Source organism: Trachurus trachurus (genome assembly GCF_905171665.1).
Source record: "Trachurus trachurus genome assembly, chromosome: 17".
Classification (NCBI taxonomy): Eukaryota; Metazoa; Chordata; class Actinopteri; order Carangiformes; family Carangidae; genus Trachurus; species Trachurus trachurus.
In genome coordinates, this window is record NC_139900.1 from 4,321,893 (window position 1) to 4,342,317 (window position 20,425).

The 20,425-nt window shown below is 43.4% G+C and overlaps 1 protein-coding gene across 1 annotated transcript in view; it reads right to left on the minus strand.

Moving 5' to 3' along the window:
* efr3a (EFR3 homolog A) overlaps positions 1-8,413 on the minus strand; it is an 82,262-nt gene extending 73,849 nt beyond the window's left edge. The window contains exons 1-3 of the mRNA XM_083991993.1: positions 8,339-8,413; positions 5,603-5,730; positions 4,246-4,396 (exon numbers count right to left, since the gene is read on the minus strand). Of these exons, the coding sequence (XP_083848119.1) occupies positions 4,246-4,396; positions 5,603-5,709 (258 nt within the window). The 5' untranslated portion in view covers positions 5,710-5,730; positions 8,339-8,413. The remainder of the gene's footprint in view (positions 1-4,245; positions 4,397-5,602; positions 5,731-8,338) is intronic.
* Positions 8,414-20,425: the final 12,012 nt, after the last annotated feature.

The window sequence follows — 20,425 nt, forward strand, 5'->3', positions numbered from 1 at the left end:
TGATGCGGGATTCGAACCGGGGTCGCCTGCAGTGAGGACTATAGCCTCAACACATGGGGCAGGTGCTCTGCCAACTGAGCCAAACACCGCCCCAGCAACTGAATTGTTTTAGCCCCGAAATGGAACAAAGCAAACAAGCCAGAGGTCTAAATACACCCTAAGATGACCCATTGGTCCTTTACTTCTCTGAAAACGTCGGAGCAAATGTCCAAAAAGGCATTACTTTAATGAACTGACCACATATTGGGGTAACTTTCTGGGAATTATGACAGCATTTGGCCATGCAGGATATTCAGTGCATGCTGCACGTTGACGCAATGATGATTCTTGACTAATCAGTTGTCAGCTGTGTTTTTATGTCACTTTTTTAGCACCTCTTTACCCATTTTGGAACCTCAGCCAAGGTGGTACCAGAAAAGTAGTACCAGGTACTACTACTACTACTACTACTACTGCTACTACTACTACTACTAGGTTTCCATTAGTTGTTACAGTTACAGTATGTTGTTGTCAGTCCTGTTCTGTCATACTCTATGCACCCGGTGCTTCATGCCTTAGACAAATATCCTTCCTTCTCTTATCTTATCTCAACTGAATGATTTTAATGATTTTACAGTCTCATTTTTATTGGACCTCAGTGCCACTCCTCTCTATTTCTGCAGCTGCTGCACCGTCATCATCTTGGCCTGTGTCTGACTCCGCCCCCTAGTCCGGAAATGGTCAAACAGGTGGCTGTGTGGAGCCGAGTCAGGTGAGAGTGGAAGAACCCACTTCAGAGGCGTTGGACTGGCTCACGGGGGAGATAATATAATGAGGGGGAATAAAAGCAGATGAGAGCAATAATCTTGTCTCCACGTGGTTTTTGTCCCGAGTTGTTTATGATCCAGGATCTGTAGGCTACATAAATCTGATGAGGGAGCTCAATGGGGGGGGGATAAGAGGCAGCAGGTCGGGAAGATAAACAAGTAGAAGCAGAGGTTTCCTCAGCACATCTGGCTTCAAACACCTGATGTATAAACTCCCCTGAGTGTCTGGGAGAGGACGGATGAGTCTGTGTTATTGAGACGGAGAAGGAGGAGGAGGAGGCGGAGGTACTTCTAGCTGACAGGGTCTGGTGATAAAGTTAACTGGTGCATACGTGTGGAGACAGAAAACACTCTGCTGACACACACACACACTGTGACACTCTGTTGTTCCAGTGAGGTGAGAGGTGATTGGTTGGTTTTGCTTGTTTCTAATTTCCCTGTGATTTTTAGATCAAACCGGAACATGAAACTTTCCTGGTTCAGGTATCAGCCCTTCAGAGAGGAGACAACTACAACTCCCAAGATGCATTTCAGTAGCAAAGATCCAGTCACTAATGTTGTCAATTTACAGGAACGCAATGAAACATCTGTTGAATCTGGAACAGCTGGACCCACCATCCAACGCAGGACTTGGTTCTTCTTCTTGTTCTTCTTGCTGTTCTTGTTCTTCTTCTTGTTGCTCTTCTTCTTCTTGTTGCTCTTGTTCTTCTTCTTGCTGTTCTTCTTCTTCTTGTTGCTCTTGTTCTTCTTCTTGCTGTTCTTCTTCTTCTTGTTGCTCTTGTTCTTCTTCTTGCTGTTCTTCTTCTTCTTGTTGCTCTTCTTCTTCTTGCTGTTCTTCTTCTTCTTGTTGCTCTTCTTCTTCTTGCTGTTCTTCTTCTTCTTGTTGCTCTTGTTCTTCTTCTTGCTGTTCTTCTTCTTCTTCTTCTTGCTGTTTTTCTTCTTCTTCTTGCTCTTGTTCTTCTTGCTGTTCTTCTTCTTCTTGCTGTTATTGTTCTTCTTCTTTTTGCTCTTGTTCTTCTTCTTGTTGCTCTTCTTCTTCGTGCTGGTCTTCTTCTTCTTCTTCTTGCTGCTTTTGTTCTTCTTCTTGCTCTTCTTCTTCTTTTTCTTTTTCCCATGAGAAGATCTAAAAACCATCTAAGTGCAGTTTTCCATCTCCTCTCTCAGCTTCTTCCTGGAGCTCTAGTAACAACAGGTCGTTGACAGCCAATCAGAAGAGAGGAGGAGGAGGACTGTTTTCTGAGTTGCTTTGTGCGACTGTTTTGTTGTGACATCACAAAGTGACAGGAAGTACCTTTAAACTGTAAACTTGTTAAATGTTTAATAGATTTTATAACTGCTGTTTCTTCTCTTTTCACCTGGAGGTTGAGTTTACGTTTTCATTTTCTAACTTCTTCCTCTTCGCTGCATGAAACATTGAAATCTGTTTTGTTTCTCCACCGTTCTGAAACGTTCCTCCTTTTCCACTCAACTCATCCCAGTGACTGAGTGTCAGTCTGAGCTCAGATACCGGTCCTGTCTGTGTTTGTGGACGTTGTTCGTTCAAAGTGCTTCAGAAGATGACGAATGTTATGATTTTATCTCAAAGCCATAATGATATTAACAGAAAGCTGCGATTCATACGGCTCACACACACACACACACACTACAAACAGGACATGAAACACATCATTCAGCTGCAGCCCAGAGGTTAATGTCGCTGGTTAAATACCTAATTTAACTTTTACGCTGGCAGTGGAAATGGCCCTATAACATATCCGCTAATTATTATTAGCCTCTCTAAGCCGCCAGCAAATGTCAGACCCATCTCTCCTTCCAAGTCTTCTGAAGGTGAACCCAAAGTTTTTCTTTTTTTTTTCCTCCCCCCCCTCTCTCCCCTTACGCCTCCTGTTCTCAGCCTGTTGTCCTTTCCATTGTCGGCGGCTCAATCTGAGCAGGAAATGGAGCTGAAGGCTTAGACGTGAAAGCTTTTGCATTATTTATGTGTGGTATTTAGACCCTGACAGAGGAGCAGAGACAGGTTGGTAGCAGCAGAGTTGGGATGTTGGAGGGTGGTTTAGGCGGGGTGGAGGGGGTGGATGGGGGTTGGGCCTTTTAGGTGTGAGCTGTGTTAATTAAATCTCCTCATGGCGCCGGTTACAAAGCTTAAATGCAGCATTTAATGTGAAGGTTTGGTTTTACACAGTAGCTAAAGAGAAGGAAGCCTGAGTGTGTTGGTTCAGAGCTCAACAGGTCGAGGTTGAGAGGAGGAAGTGGACGGCTGATATCACACTTAAAAGCAACACCATGTCATTTTTCCACCTTAAAATAATGTTTCTAAACTCATTTAAGTGGTAGAATAACAGTTCAGGTAGGAGGAACACAGCTCCACCGAGGTCCTGGTACACCACAGTTCTGCTGAGCTCCAGAGACCGAGCTTAAGCCCGGTCTCCCTGCTCCTCTCACCCACACACGAGCACCCCATTCTGGGCTGCACGGCCGACCAGCCTCCCCCCACCAGAGCTCCGGCGACACACAAAACCCTCTTTTCTACTCATTTTAGTCAACACATTTCCATGACTTGGCAGAAAGTTTCCATGAGTATGCATGACCTCTAAACGGTCAATGTACTGTATGCATGAAATATAGGAATTAAAAAAAATCATCATCTTGACAGCTGTACTTTCAGATATTGCCTCACCCTCTACTACACCCACATGCTTGAGCTTTTACACTGCTGACTTGTATCATCAGAACAGACATGTCCTGTGATTCTCAGCTTTGTATCCATTAGATGTAGCCTACTCTTTACAGCAAGGGGTGGGACAAAGCCTGACAGCTGAGAATATTACTGTCAGATGAAAAAAATTCCATGACTTTTCCAAAACCTTTGGGGTATTTTTAAGTTTCTAAGACCTTTCCAGGCCTGGAAAATGACATTTTCAAATTTCATTACTTTTCCAGGTTTTTTCCAAACGGATGAACCCTGACCGGTATCGGCAACAACAGCAACAGCAACGGCAACAACAATGGCAACTGCACCGGCTCCATCAACAATTTCATGCAGGCTACTGAGTGTGCTTCTCTGGGGAAACAGCATACAGTCCTATTTACAACACAGGTAGCAGACAGTTGCACTTCTCAACCAGAGTAGCTACTGAATCTTACATTGTGTTGATTTGAAGAAAACCAGCCAGAGTAAGAAAGGTCAGAATAGTATATAGTATATGATCATGGATTCCACGCTGGGGAAATTCACTTGTTGCAGCAGCAGCAGAGGAAATAAGGTAGAAGGAAAAACAAAACGAGTACGAAAAACTGTAGAGAGAAGAAAAACACAAAATCAAACCATAACTAATGAAGCATAACAACAGGTCTGTGTCAGCCAATCAGAGGAGAGGAGGCTCTGAGCTTTAAAAATGTAGTGGAGCAGAAACAGCTGAGTCAGTCCAGACTTTCTTACCGAGTTGGTCCCCAGGACCTGCAGGTCCGGCTCTCTAGACTCCAGCAGCTTGGCCACCATGTGCAGGAAACTCTCCACGAAGGGTTTGATGCTCTGGGAGTGACAGGCCATCAGCAGCTGGTCCAGAGCCTCCATGGCGATCACCACGTACCTGGGGACAGAGTTTGAAACAGAAACCTCAGATCTCTCTTTCTTTAACCAGAGATTTTTTCTGTGTTTCGTGCTGAAACCGACTCTCTGAAGTCGCATTAATTAGCTGCTGCTGCTGATTAAATTTGCCAATGATTGATTTTCCTGAGCTGCTCATCTGTAACAGCTTTCGGCGTGTCACTGCACACAGCGTTCAGCCGCTAACGAGCACAGCCACTTCATTAACACCCGACCGGTCTTAATGTAGAGATGAGACATCCCCCGAGTGTCTGCACAAACACTGACATTCCTCCAAGACGTTCAGGTGCTGCTTTTATTTTGAAAAACGCATTTGACTAGACCAACATCTGTGACATCAAACAAATCTCTTGTCGGCAGCAGGAACACATGAAATAAGACGGAAAATAAGCAAACAACCGCACACTGTGACGACTCTACTGTGATTTATTTGTAGTGAACAACGTGTTTCAGTTGTAGCGTTGTTAGGTTTTAATTGCTTCCGGTCACATGATCCATCATTGTCCCATTTTGACATGCCAGCATTCAAAACATTGACATTGTAAGATTTCCAATAATAACCATTGTACATCATATCTTTATTGCAGCCTCATGGTCCAATAAAAAGAAAAGAAAAGGACAATACAAAACAAAGAGACACAGATGTTCAATTTTATTGTGTTATTTTTTGCTGTACCATTTTATCCTGTTTGTTTTCCATGTAAAGTGACTTTGAGTACCTTGAAAAGCGCTATACAAATGAAATGTATTATTATTATGTATTAGATTACTAAAATTATAATAAAATAGTACAGTAATGTACATAATTTTTAATCACCTACCTTTGATCGTATTCTATTCTATCTTATTCTATATTGTATGGTGATTCCTGCTAGCCTATCTATTTTGTGTGTTATTATATTATTCATATGAAGGTATGTGATTCAGAAATGATGTGATTTTAAACTTTATTGCTGCAGTGAGATACATTTGTACAGTTATGAATACTGTAAAATGGTTATTATTGGAAATCTTCTCAATGATATCACCGTTTTGAATGCTGGCATGCAAAAATGGGATTATGATGGATCTATTTAAACACAGACGAACCTGACGATGCTACACACGAAACGCGTTGTTCGCTCATATTGTGCGGTTGTTGCTTCTTTTTCACCTGTGTTAACTTGTGTTGTTGCTGACTGTGACTCACCCGTAGCGGTGTCGCACCACGTCTCTGCTCAGCCTCTCGGCCAGGTACGCTCCGATCCGGTCCAGCTTCTCTGGAGCCGACACAGCGTAGAAGGTCAGCTTCTCCATGTCCGACTTGCTGAGGCCATCCTGCAGAGTACACAGAGTAAACCAATCAACAGTCGTTCACTTGAGACAGGGACTGAACGTGTTTTTAGACAAAGCCCAAGACAACCTGAACTAAACTTTCTGCTGCTCAGAAACTTTATTTGTTTGAATCGTCTGGTAAAAACTAGGGCCCGACCGATTTATCGGCGAGCCAATTAAATCGGCCGATTATAGCCCGTTTGAGAATAATCGGTAATCGGCCAAAACTCGCCGATTGTCGCCGATATTTTCAGAAATAAAATGCAGGGAATAAGACTTGGTTTTACTTTGAAAATGTTCCCCCATTTGAAAAGATCTGGCCCTTCAAAATAAAAGCCCTATAGCCTTTCATATACAGTTCAGTCATATTGATTTTGACTTAATTTTGACAAGTCAGGGCTCCAATGTTTTTTGTTGGAGCCCTATCAATCGAGTTATATCAATCTATATATATAGATTGATATAACTTAAATTGATACAATTTTAAAACTTTATTTAAAAAAATAAATAATCGGCCGATTAATCGGTTATCGGATTTTTTCCCCCCTAATAATCGGCATCGGCCCCAAAAAATCCATATCGGTCGGGCCCTAGTAAAAACACAGAGGTATTTATTATGCAGATTTTTAAACCTTTGTCCTCAGACTGAACCTCAGCATCGTTCTCTCCAACACACATGAACACACCGCTGCCAGGTGTTGTATGAAAAGGGGGGGAAGGGGGGAGTTAATCCAAACGTCCGTCCGTCCCCTGAGTGTTTCTCTGCGGGTGATAATTAATTTGACGAGGTCTCGAACCAGTCGAGCTTTTCCATTTCCACTTCCCCCCACAGAGACGGGACGAGACGGCACAAAAAAAAAAAAAAACACTACGGCAGCATTTAAGGGACAAACCCAGCTTAGTGTTTTTAATTAACGGGGGGTCAAGGAATCAAACGTGTGATAATAACTTGCTGTGGCCCAGTTACCAAAGTCATGGCACTTTTTTTAATAACCCGATTCATCAAAGGCTCGTCCAATTATTTCAATACATTTGGGGGAGGGGGGCTCTGTGGTGGGGGTGTCACTTAGTCTCTGTGGCGATCTCCACACTGTGTGAACGACGGTGCATCAGATCCACTGGGACAGACCTGCCGGGGTTTTAAGGGTTTCAGAAACTGAGACGAAGCGTTGATCAAAAACTAACATCAAGACCATGAAAAGTGTGAAACTGAGTTCAGACTCTGACGTGACGACTGCTGCTGTGAAATGCTGCAGAAATGATGAATTATGGCGACTGTTTGACCTTTGACCCGCCTGGATTCCACCGAGGGTTTTCTCTCAGACTCATTAGTGCAAATGAATGCAAATTAAAATTCAATTAAAACTGAAACTCATGGTCACCAGAGGACGATCCAGACGAGTTCTTCAGCCCGTTAGAGACCATTTTAAGAGTTAAAGTAAGTAAAAGTTTATTTTCTGGAGCTTGTTAAGTCCCATAAATCATCAGTACGTCTGTTGATGATCAGGATTTTGGAAACAACGAGGGTATCGACAGTCTGAGCATTTAAAATGTGGAATAAAGACAAATTAACAATGAAATATGGGATCTTAGTTTCAGCTTTAACAGATGTAGCTTTAAAATGAGAGTTAAGAAAGTTCATACATCAGGTCAGGTTAAGAAAAGTGACACTAATGTTGATATTCATGGTCTGCAGGGAACGATCCACATGTTTGTTGTGATTTCATCCAACATCAAAGAACAAACTGTCAGAATCAGATATAAGATATTAACAATGATCAAACTCCTGCTCCCCACAGGATGAACCTCTCCTCTTTGTTTTATCCCATCCAGTCTGGATGTCACGAACACTGCAGCCTCAGTGGTTCTCAACCCTTTTGGACCCCCCTGTATATTTTTTTAGCAACCCTGAACAGCCCCCTTTACCCCTTATCATTACACAGGCATGATGTGTGGGGCAAAAAAGTCCCAAAACCATTTTGACAGAAATAAAAATAGCCTTTTTAATTTCATCATTGCATATTTATTAACAGTTCTGAAGGCCAAATGTAATGTTTCAAAAGCTGAACATTGCACAGTTTCACACTATCCTCCTTTGTGATATTTCACAATAAAAGCCCAATTAAGCTCATGATTTTAAAAGAACACAGGAAGTGTTGGGTCTGTAGTAATGGCACAATGCAGTAAATTTGTGTCGTAGTGAATCAAAACCATCAAAATGCAGCTTTTTACCAATATACAAGCAATTTCCCATTCAAACAAATGGGATTAGGGAAAACGCCAATTAGCTTAGCTCCTGTAGTTTAAGGCAATAATGATGGCTCTGGTCACTATTTTAGTAAAATGATAAATGTCTGTGAAGGTCACTCAATAATAAGTGATCAGTACCCCTTGTAATTACACCAAGTACCACTAGGGGTCTGAGTGCTGCTGGTTGAGAAACACCAGAGGGTCTTTTCATTTCATCACAGTGGATGGATTTAAATTCCACATTGTGTAAAACACTTGAAAAAGCGTTGGCAGCTCATATGAGAGATAAAGTCACGTTAAAGAAACTTTCATCTAGTTCCTCAAAAACACCTTTCATCCACCTGAAGTGTGTGTTACTTACTTTAGGGTCCTCGGGGAAGATGTTGTCCACCAGGCGTTTGTACCTCGGCCTCAGCGGCCCACAGCAGCCGCACACTCCTGCAACACACAACAGAGACCGGGGAGGAGCGTTAGCGACGTTTAGCCTCCTGACATTCTGCAATTAGCGGCTGTCAGGTTCTGAAAATCCTCCAGGAGGAAACTCAACAACAGAGGAAAAACACACGTGAAGCTCAGAAACGAGGAAATTGGATCTCAGGTCCAGGTTCAAGGTTTCTTGGCAGGCAATTTGTTAGGTTTTTATTGAGTTCTTTCCCATTTTCTACCTGTTTTTGTCCTCTGAAATCTTTCTATTGTAGCTTTTTTGTGGTGAAATTCATCCTGCGTTTCTTTTCTTAGGTGCTGGGAACATGATGTACATTTAGCAGCAGTAAAAACTCAGACTCAAAGTTCCCCCCGTGTGTGCACAGATTAGCTGAATGTTCCTCCCGGATCAATGTGCCGTGACTGTCGGAGCCGTGTGTCGTTCGGTGAAATGTCAGCGTTTTTGTGTCTGGAAGAGCAACAGACCGCGACTGAAAGGTCACGGCAGCATTCAGCTCCTCAGACAGACGATCAATGACCGGAGCTGTTTAGCATCAGGGACCAAACTTCACCCAGACGTCTCAACACAAACACAACAGGCGCCATTCTGCTGTATTTACGCTTTAAAGAAAATGTATAGGCCTATTAAAGTTCATAAATTTGAACAACGGCCTCAGAAATGTATCTAAATATTAATTAAAGCTTCACATTTTATTCTCTTCCTGTGTTTTATTTTGGAGGGTTTATCCATGAAAAGATCTAAAAACCATTTCAGTGTCAGCTTCTCTCTGGAGCTGTAGTAGCAACAGGTCGGTGTCAGCCAATCAGAAGAGAGGAGGAGGTTCTGAGCCTCTCCTCTGATTGGCTGACTGTTTTCTAAAATGATGCAATAAAAAACAGAGCACATTTCAGAATAAAACACTCAGAGAAAGCAAAACATGCAAGTTGTTGGATGGTGGGTCCAGGTGGTGATGAGGGGGCGGGGCTTTGTTGTGACATCACAAAGTGACAGGAAGTCCTGACGGCTGGTTTTAAGGCTCAGTTTCTGAATACAGGCTGTGTGCATTTCTCTGTGGACTGAGGCTTTGATACTTTCACAGTATTAATATAGAACCTAGAGCTGCTTTATAATCACACTACACATGGACATCTACCTTTATACTGTATGGAGCTTTAACACAAACATCTACCTTTATACTGTATGGAGCTTTAACACAAACATCTACCTTTATACTGTATGGAGCTTTAATACAAACATCTACCTTTATACTGTATGGAGCTTTAACACAAACATCTACCTTTATACTGTATGGAGCTTTAACACAAACATCTACCTTTATACTGTATGGAGCTTTAACACAAACATCTACCTTTATTTTGAAGGAGCTTTAACACAAACATCTACCTTTATTTTGAAGGAGCTTTAACACAAACATCTACCTTTATACTGTATGGAGCTTTAATACAAACATCTACCTTTATTTTGAAGGAGCTTTAACACAAACATCTACCTTTATACTGTAAGGAGCTTTAACACAAACATCTACCTTTATACTGTAAGGAGCTTTAACACAAACATTGATCTACCTTTAGAAAACGACATCAATTAGTCAAAGTAAGAAGTTTTCTTTCAGTCTGATCATTTGGCTTTCATACATTTTGCAGAATCCTGTTGAACTTTTTGAGGTTTTGACCATAAACTCCTGTATAGATCATAAACATGTGTGATCAACTCAGTTTAAACTCTGTCCATGCAGCTTCAAAACTACTCAAACATGTCGAGTCGGCATCTCTCCTTTGCACGGATGCAACGTGAACTCCATTTATCATCGCTGCCTGTAAGAGTCACCTTTACCTGCTCAGACTTAAAACAAATTAACTTTGGCGAGGTGGTGGTGGGGTTTATTTCCCAGGAGCCCCCCCCGCCCCCCACCCTCCCTGTTCAGACGGTGTAACAGCTCCCAGAGCAGCCTTCACCTGTCGGAGGAAGGAAGGAAGGAACCTCTCAGGCTCAGTCAGGTCACCTTAACACCTCCAGAGTTTATTCCTCACCTGACGCCGAGTTTAACAGTGTGGAGATTAATCAACTTCACTGAAGGCTCGTATCAACGGCTTGTCACCAAGGAAACCTTTCCAGAGCCGCCGCTGCCGCCACCGTGGCTTTAGAGCCGCTCATTATGGATTCGGCAATTACCGGCCACATGAGGGTTAGGGACGATGGAGGTGGGGAAGGTGGGTGGGGGGCTGCAGCAGAGTATTAATGTGACCACGCTGGGTTTAATGGAATTCAGCTGTGAATGTGGAGGAGGCGGAGGGAGGAACGTTTTACAGGAAGTGACTGAAACACGAGGAGGCAACAACAACAAAGAGGCGGCGGCAGCGGCGGCCGGGATCAGCTGACGAACGGCGAACGGCACGGTGTCGGTTTACAGGGAAACAACAACACGACACTGAGACGGTGAAACCAGACAAGGACGAAGATGAAGACGAGCCGACGTCACAGGAGAGGAGAGATGCACCTGGGATTTAAAATAGTCCGTGTACACGACGTGTCCTACTGAATGGAAAGTGCAAAATCATAAAACTTTGACAAAAGGACAAGGTTCATTTACCTCTTTATTTTGGTATTCACGTGTTCGTGACAGTAGAAAAGGGTATTTCAGTCATTTACACTTATTATTCATTTTCATTTAATTTGCAGATAAGCTAATGACAATTAGTGATTTAGGACGCTAGGCTGTGACAAGGCTAACAGTTAGCCTACCTGTCTGCAAAGGCATCATGAACACAGCACACCACAACTTTATTGTTGTTAATTTAACATTAATACAATGTAAAACCCAGTTTGATTCAGAAAGAAAAGTCGATCAGTTGTGAGACCAGGACGGGGGCCGTTGATTCGCTGTTTTGGTAAGCAACCGGATCCAGGGTGAGAGAGACAGGCCTTTCCGGCAAAATAAAAGCACCAAGCTGATAAAATGCGGTGAAACTCTTTAATTTAAGGAATATAATTTACAAGAAAGTCCCCGAGCCATTAAGTTAACCTTTTGCTTCTATTGTATTACAAGTGAATGTCTATTTTATAAGTTTTATGTTGGTGAACACTTTTATTTTGGTGAATTTGGTGATTTCCATCTCCGCTAGAAGACGGGAACCATGCAGACAAAATTCAGAGTTAACAGACACCAGGCTCTTCAGAGAGGCAAAGAGCACTGGTGACGCGAGGCTATGACACACCTGCCTCCAGCCACTCGCAAATCAGCTAACTAAAGACAACAATTCACTTGCTAACACAATGATACGTCTATCACCTCTTTTGGACTATGTTTCTTTCTCATTTTATATGATGAAAACCAACTATTTAAAATAGTTTGTTGTCCTTGTGGCTCTATTCATTATGTTTCTGAGTAGAATATGGCCTTGACCAATTATGACTGTTCATACTGGCCCCACAAATTAACCACTGGTGTCAATGCTGTTTATTAACTCTCAGCCCAGTGAGAATCAACCATTCTTCATCAGCAGCTCCTGTTCTCCTTGTTGCTCTTGTGGCCATTTGTCTTCAAACAAAGTTAAAATCCAATCTCAGGCTCCAAAGGCCACTGATGCATCATGGGAACGTAGTTTTTACACATCGTCCAAACAAAGAGACGTGAGACTAGAGATTAATTTCTCTAAACAAACACACAGAGTAAACAGAGCAACACGGGGATCATGTTTCCACCCAGGTGCATGCTGGTCCTAAACCTGTCCTCCGACTGAAATAACCTCCAGCACTGATAGTGATACGCATGTAAACACGTTTAGTTTGAGGCAGAGGAGCCTCGTTCCAGGCAACAACGCCACCGTCCTTCATTATTTTGTCTTAAAGGGATAGTTCACCCAAAATTCAAATTTCACACATTATCTACTCACCCTCATGTCGACTAAGAGCTGTGAGTCCTCCGTCCCTTCTCTGAGTTACGGGGGTCCACGTAGCAGTATTTGTCCATATAATGGTTGTCAATGGATACCAACTTTCTTCGTCCAAAAAGAGACACCAAAAAACATCCAAATACCTCAATGCTGCTCGTCTGTAATGTCCATCTTGTATTGAAGCCCCAACATGAGAAATTGTTCCGCCGGTGACACAGGAAGAGCAGTGAACTGAGACACTGGGAGCTTCCGCTACAAACAAGCTTAAAATATAGACTTATTTAATTTTTTTCAGAACAATTTCTCATGTCGGGGCTTCAATACAAGACCGACATTACAGACGAGCAGTATGGAGGTATTTGGATGTTTTTTGGTGTGTCTTTTTGTTACGAAGACAGCTGGTATCCATTGACAACCATTATATGGACAAATAATGCTGCACGGACCCCCCCGTAACTCAGAGAAGGCACGGAGGACTCTGAAAATTCTCACAGCTCTTAGTTGACATGAGGGTGAGTAGATAATGAGTGAAATTTGAATTTTGGGTGAACTATCCCTTTAATGTGGGTGGTTTTGTATTTTGGCAGGAAAATAACTGTGGAAAATATGGTGAAACAAGACAAGAACTTTCCAGGTTTGTTGCTAATTGCTCTGTAAAATGATCCAAAACTCTGATATTTATATATAAATAAAAAAAGTAAAACCTACTGAACGAGTTAAAAAAAAAAATATATATATATATCTCATTTCGTTTGAGGCCAAATTACAGCAAAACGATTGGAGCCTGAACTTATTTACAGCTCGACCTCCACACTGGAGGAGCTGGTGATGTGTGAATGTAAACACACACACATGCTGAGCACTAGTGGAGTCACAGCATGTGTGTGTGTGTGTGTATAGACAGGGAAGGTGAAGTGAAAACACCTGGGAGGACGCGGCTCCTCCTCCGGTATAGTTCAACATGTTGGCAAATTGGCCCATTGCCATAATCCCTATAGTCATAGCAGTAGGTTCGTTACCTTTAATTGTCGGTGCAAGCTGTTTTTAGAACGGCGGAGCAGAGCCGTGAGCTGCTCAGAGCTACGCTACGGAGGCTCATGGGATTTCTTGGTTTCCCCTCATCAAACTCATCAAATACTAGGGCTGCCCCCGACCAAAGATTTTGTTGGTCGACCAGTAGTCGTCACTTATGGCGATTAGTCGACTAATCGACCCCCCACCTTGAGGGGAAAAAAAAATTTAAAAAAAAAAAAAAAAATTTTTTTTTTTTTTTTTTTTAATTTTTTTTAATTTTTTTTTGCCCGCGGTCAGGTTGAGAATTAATTAATTAATGCTCGTGACTCCGGCCGTGTTGGGTACGAGATTCAACAACAAGCCGGTCGGGTTTCACCGTTATTACCGGCAGAATGCCCGTTTATCACCAATAAACACAGTAGATGAGGAGGGTAAAAAGTTACTGAGCTCAGGCTGTGTGACGGGGGTGCGGGGGTGGGGGTCCGCGGCGTGGAGCGGTGCGGGCATGGTCTCTGACATAGAGGTCTCTGACTGCAGCGGGGACCATCATGGATCCGCTCCGTGACACTGAGACTGGCCGCCGGTGAGCGCTGTGGGACGGGACCGGGTCTCAGACAGCACCGCTAATGGTGACAGCGGTGATACGAGAGAGACTGCCGTGCCTTGTAAAAAAAAAAAAAAAAAAAGTGTCACGTCACGACTTCCTGTATCTGGCCCTTCAAAATAAAAGCCCCATAACCTTTCCTATACAGTTCAGTCATTGATGTTGGCTTAATTTTGACAAGACACGGCTCCAAATGTTTTTTTTTTTTTCCTGCGACCAATCGACCAATGAAATTTTGGTCGGCTAATGATTTTTTGGTCGACCAGTGCTTGGTCGACTATTTGGGGGCAGCCCTATCAAATACACAATCCAACAACTCCACAACGCTCTGGTGGACAAGTTGTGAGCTGCACATTCACCACGCTATGAGATAATAACACAACGTTACCACACAGAGTTGTTTTAGAGGGAAATTCATGCAAAACCACTGATGTGTGTTGCCTTCAGGGACAGTTTTTCATCAAGCGGTCTCTGTATTTCCCTCTAAAACAACTCTGTGTGGTAACGTTGTGTTATTATCTCATAGCGTGGTGAATGTGCAGGTCACAACTTGTCCACCAGAGCGTTGTGGAGTTGTTGGATTGTGTATTTGATGAGTTTGATGAGTTTGAAACCAAGAAATCCCATAATGAGCCTCCGTAGCGTAGCTCTGAGCAGCTCACGGCTCTGCTCCGCCGTTCTAAAAAATAGCTTGCACCGACAATTAAAGGTAACGAACCTACTGCTATGACTATAGGGATTATGGCAATGGGCCAATTTGCCAACATGTTCAACTTTCCCTTTAAGACTGAAAATGAGTCTTTAAACTAATGTATAATGAAAATAGCCATTAGCTCGGGCCGTGTTACAGTATCTTTGATTACTATGCTCTGTCTGAAAGCAGAAACCACATGTATCCCAGTTGGCTGCTTTCACTGCCGCTCAGTTTCTTTGTTTGTGCACATGAGGCACCGGTGGCAGAGAGTGAATGACAACAGGCTCCAAATTACATTAAAAGCCATTCTGGCTAAGAGCATCGTGGCTCCAACACCGGAGTCGAGGCCATGCATCAATTTGAGCGTCCAGCTATAGATCTGCAGAGACGGCTGCATAATCACAGCACAGAGAGAGAGAGTGGGGGAGAGAAGGGGAGAAGGGCCGCCGATGGAGAGATTGCGGTGGTCACGCGTGCTGATAAATTACACCCCAGCACAACAAACTCAGCTGGCTGAGGAGAGGCCATTACACAGGATCAAATCCATCATCCCGCTGCCACCAAACACAAAGGCTGAGAGAAATTAATACAAATGCAGACGCTTACGCAAACGCCTGCTCTGCTGCTGCGCGTGCTGAGAATCCATTAGTTATATATATATATATATATATAAATAAATGGATTCTCAGCACGCGCAGCAGCAGAGCAGGCGTTTGCGTAAGCGTCTGCATTTGTATTAATTTCTCTCAGCCTTTGTGTTTGGTGGCAGCGGGATGATGGATTTGATCCTGTGTAATGGCCTCTCCTCAGCCAGCTGAGTTTGTTGTGCTGGGGTGTAATTTATCAGCACGCGTGACCACCGCAATCTCTCCATCGGCGGCCCTTCTCCCCTTCTCTCCCCCACTCTCTCTCTCTGTGCTGTGATTATGCAGCCGTCTCTGCAGATCTATAGCTGGACGCTCAAATTGATGCATGGCCTCGACTCCGGTGTTGGAGCCACGATGCTCTTAGCCAGAATGGCTTTTAATGTAATTTGGAGCCTGTTGTCATTCACTCTCTGCCACCGGTGCCTCATGTGCACAAACAAAGAAACTGAGCGGCAGTGAAAGCAGCCAACTGGGATACATGTGGTTTCTGCTTTCAGACAGAGCATAGTAATCAAAGATACTGTAACACGGCCCGAGCTAATGGCTATTTTCATTATACATTAGTTTAAAGACTCATTTTCAGTCTTAAAGGGAAAGTTGAACATGTTGGCAAATTGGCCCATTGCCATAATCCCTATAGTCATAGCAGTAGGTTCGTTACCTTTAATTGTCGGTGCAAGCTATTTTTTAGAACGGCGGAGCAGAGCGTGAGCTGCTCAGAGCTACGCTACGGAGGCTCATTATGGGATTTCTTGGTTTCAAACTCATCAAACTCATCAAATACACAATCCAACAACTCCACAACGCTCTGGTGGACAAGTTGTGACCTGCACATTCACCACGCTATGAGATATAATAACACAACGTTACCACACAGAGTTTTTTAGAGGGAAATACAGAGACCGCTTGATGAAAAACTGTCCCTGAAGGCAACACACATCAGTGGTTTTGCATGAATTTCCCTCTAAAACAACTCTGTGTGGTAACGTTGTGTTATTATCTCATAGCGTGGTGAATGTGCAGCTCACAACTTGTCCACCAGAGCGTTGTGGAGTTGTTGGATTGTGTATTTGATAGGGCTGCCCCCAAATAGTCGACCAAGCACTGGTCGACCAAAAAATCATTAGCCGACCAAAATTTCATTGGTCGATTGGTCGCAGGAAAAAAAAAAAACATTTGGAGCCGTGTCTTGTCAAAATTAAGCCAACATCAATGACTGAACTGTATAGGAAAGGTTATGGGGCTTTTATTTTGAAGGGCCAGATACAGGAAGTCGTGACGTGACACTTTTTTTTTTTTTTTTTTTACAAGGCACGGCAGTCTCTCTCGTATCACCGCTGTCACCATTAGCGGTGCTGTCTGAGACCCGGTCCCGTCCCACAGCGCTCACCGGCGGCCAGTCTCAGTGTCACGGAGCGGATCCATGATGGTCCCCGCTGCAGTCAGAGACCTCTATGTCAGAGACCATGCCCGCACCGCTCCACGCCGCGGACCCCCACCCCCGCACCCCCGTCACACAGCCTGAGCTCAGTAACTTTTTACCCTCCTCATCTACTGTGTTTATTGGTGATAAACGGGCATTCTGCCGGTAATAACGGTGAAACCCGACCGGCTTGTTGTTGAATCTCGTACCCAACACGGCCGGAGTCACGAGCATTAATTAATTAATTCTCAACCTGACCGCGGGCAAAAAAAAATTAAAAAAATTAAAAAAAAAAAAAAAAAAATTTTTTTTTTTTTTTTTTAAATTTTTTTTTCCCCTCAAGGTGGGGGGTCGATTAGTCGACTAATCGCCATAAGTGACGACTACTGGTCGACCAACAAAATCTTTGGTCGGGGGCAGCCCTAGTATTTGATGAGTTTGATGAGGGGAAACCAAGAAATCCCATGAGCCTCCGTAGCGTAGCTCTGAGCAGCTCACGGCTCTGCTCCGCCGTTCTAAAAACAGCTTGCACCGACAATTAAAGGTAACGAACCTACTGCTATGACTATAGGGATTATGGCAATGGGCCAATTTGCCAACATGTTGAACTATACCGGAGGAGGAGCCGCGTCCTCCCAGGTGTTTTCACTTCACCTTCCCTGTCTATACACACACACACACACATGCTGTGACTCCACTAGTGCTCACATGTGTGTGTGTTTACATTCACACATCACCAGCTCCTCCAGTGTGGAGGTCGAGCTGTAAATAAGTTCAGGCTCCAATCGTTTTGCTGTAATTTGGCCTCAAACGAAATGAGATATATATATATATTTTTTTTTTTAACTCGTTCAGTAGGTTTTACTTTTTTTATTTATATATAAATATCAGAGTTTTGGATCATTTTACAGAGCAATTAGCAACAAACCTGGAAAGTTCTTGTCTTGTTTCACCATATTTTCCACAGTTATTTTCCTGCCAAAATACAAAACCACCCACATTAAAGGGATAGTTCACCCAAAATTCAAATTTCACTCATTATCTACTCACCCTCATGTCAACTAAGAGCTGTGAGAATTTTCAGAGTCCTCCGTGCCTTCTCTGAGTTACGGGGGGTCCGTGCAGCATTATTTGTCCATATAATGGTTTCAATGGATACCAGCTGTCTTCGTAACAAAAAGACACACCAAAAAACATCCAAATACCTCCATACTGCTCGTCTGTAATGTCGGTCTTGTATTGAAGCCCCGACATGAGAAATTGTTCTGAAAAAAATTAAATAAGTCTATATTTTAAGCTTGTTTGTAGCGGAAGCTCCCAGTGTCTCAGTTCACTGCTCTTCCTGTGTCACCGGCGGAACAATTTCTCATGTTGGGGCTTCAATACAAGATGGACATTACAGACGAGCAGCATTGAGGTATTTGGATGTTTTTTGGTGTCTCTTTTTGGACGAAGAAAGTTGGTATCCATTGACAACCATTATATGGACAAATACTGCTACGTGGACCCCCGTAACTCAGAGAAGGGACGGAGGACTCACAGCTCTTAGTCGACATGAGGGTGAGTAGATAATGTGTGAAATTTGAATTTTGGGTGAACTATCCCTTTAAGACAAAATAATGAAGGACGGTGGCGTTGTTGCTGGAACGAGGCTCCTCTGCCTCAAACTAAACGTGTTTACATGCGTATCACTATCAGTGCTGGAGGTTATTTCAGTCGGAGGACAGGTTTAGGACCAGCATGCACCTGGGTGGAAACATGATCCCCGTGTTGCTCTGTTTACTCTGTGTGTTTGTTTAGAGAAATTAATCTCTAGTCTCACGTCTCTTTGTTTGGACGATGTGTAAAAACTACGTTCCCATGATGCATCAGTGGCCTTTGGAGCCTGAGATTGGATTTTAACTTTGTTTGAAGACAAATGGCCACAAGAGCAACAAGGAGAACAGGAGCTGCTGATGAAGAATGGTTGATTCTCACTGGGCTGAGAGTTAATAAACAGCATTGACACCAGTGGTTAATTTGTGGGGCCAGTATGAACAGTCATAATTGGTCAAGGCCATATTCTACTCAGAAACATAATGAATAGAGCCACAAGGACAACAAACTATTTTAAATAGTTGGTTTTCATCATATAAAATGAGAAAGAAACATAGTCCAAAAGAGGTGATAGACGTATCATTGTGTTAGCAAGTGAATTGTTGTCTTTAGTTAGCTGATTTGCGAGTGGCTGGAGGCAGGTGTGTCATAGCCTCGCGTCACCAGTGCTCTTTGCCTCTTGAAGAGCCTGGTGTCGTTAACTCTGAATTTTGTCTGCATGGTTCCCGTCTTCTAGCGGAGATGGAAATCACCAAATTCACCAAAATAAAAGTGTTCACCAACATAAAACTTATAAAATAGACATTCACTTGTAATACAATAGAAGCAAAAGGTTAACTTAATGGCTCGGGGACTTTCTTGTAAATTATATTCCTTAAATTAAAGAGTTTCACCGCATTTTATCAGCTTGGTGCTTTTATTTTGCCGGAAAGGCCTGTCTCTCTCACCCTGGATCCGGTTGCTTACCAAAACAGCGAATCAACGGCCCCCGTCCTGGTCTCACAACTGATCGACTTTTCTTTCTGAATCAAACTGGGTTTTACATTGTATTAATGTTAAATTAACAACAATAAAGTTGTGGTGTGCTGTGTTCATGATGCCTTTGCAGACAGGTAGGCTAACTGTTAGCCTTGTCACAGCCTAGCGTCCTAAATCACTAATTGTCATTAGCTTATCTGCAAATTAAATGAAAAAATAATAAGTGTAAATGACTGAAATACCCTTTTCTACTGTCACGAACACGTGAATACCAAAATAAAGAGGTAAATGAACCTTGTCCTTTTGTCAAAGTTTTATGATTTTGCACTTTCCATTCAGTAGGACACGTCGTGTACACGGACTATTTTAAATCCCAGGTGCATCTCTCCTCTCCTGTGACGTCGGCTCGTCTTCATCTTCGTCCTTGTCTGGTTTCACCGTCTCAGTGTCGTGTTGTTGTTTCCCTGTAAACCGACACCGTGCCGTTCGCCGTTCGTCAGCTGATCCCGGCCGCCGCTGCCGCCGCCTCTTTGTTGTTGTTGCCTCCTCGTGTTTCAGTCACTTCCTGTAAAACGTTCCTCCCTCCGCCTCCTCCACATTCACAGCTGAATTCCATTAAACCCAGCGTGGTCACATTAATACTCTGCTGCAGCCCCCACCCACCTTCCCCACCTCCATCGTCCCTAACCCTCATGTGGCCGGTAATTGCCGAATCCATAATGAGCGGCTCTAAAGCCACGGTGGCGGCGGCGGCTCTGGAAAGGTTTCCTTGGTGACAAGCCGTTGATACGAGCCTTCAGTGAAGTTGATTAATCTCCACACTGTTAAACTCGGCGTCAGGTGAGGAATAAACTCTGGAGGTGTTAAGGTGACCTGACTGAGCCTGAGAGGTTCCTTCCTTCCTTCCTCCGACAGGTGAAGGCTGCTCTGGGAGCTGTTACACCGTCTGAACAGGGAGGGTGGGGGGCGGGGGGGGCTCCTGGGAAATAAACCCCACCACCACCTCGCCAAAGTTAATTTGTTTTAAGTCTGAGCAGGTAAAGGTGACTCTTACAGGCAGCGATGATAAATGGAGTTCACGTTGCATCCGTGCAAAGGAGAGATGCCGACTCGACATGTTTGAGTAGTTTTGAAGCTGCATGGACAGAGTTTAA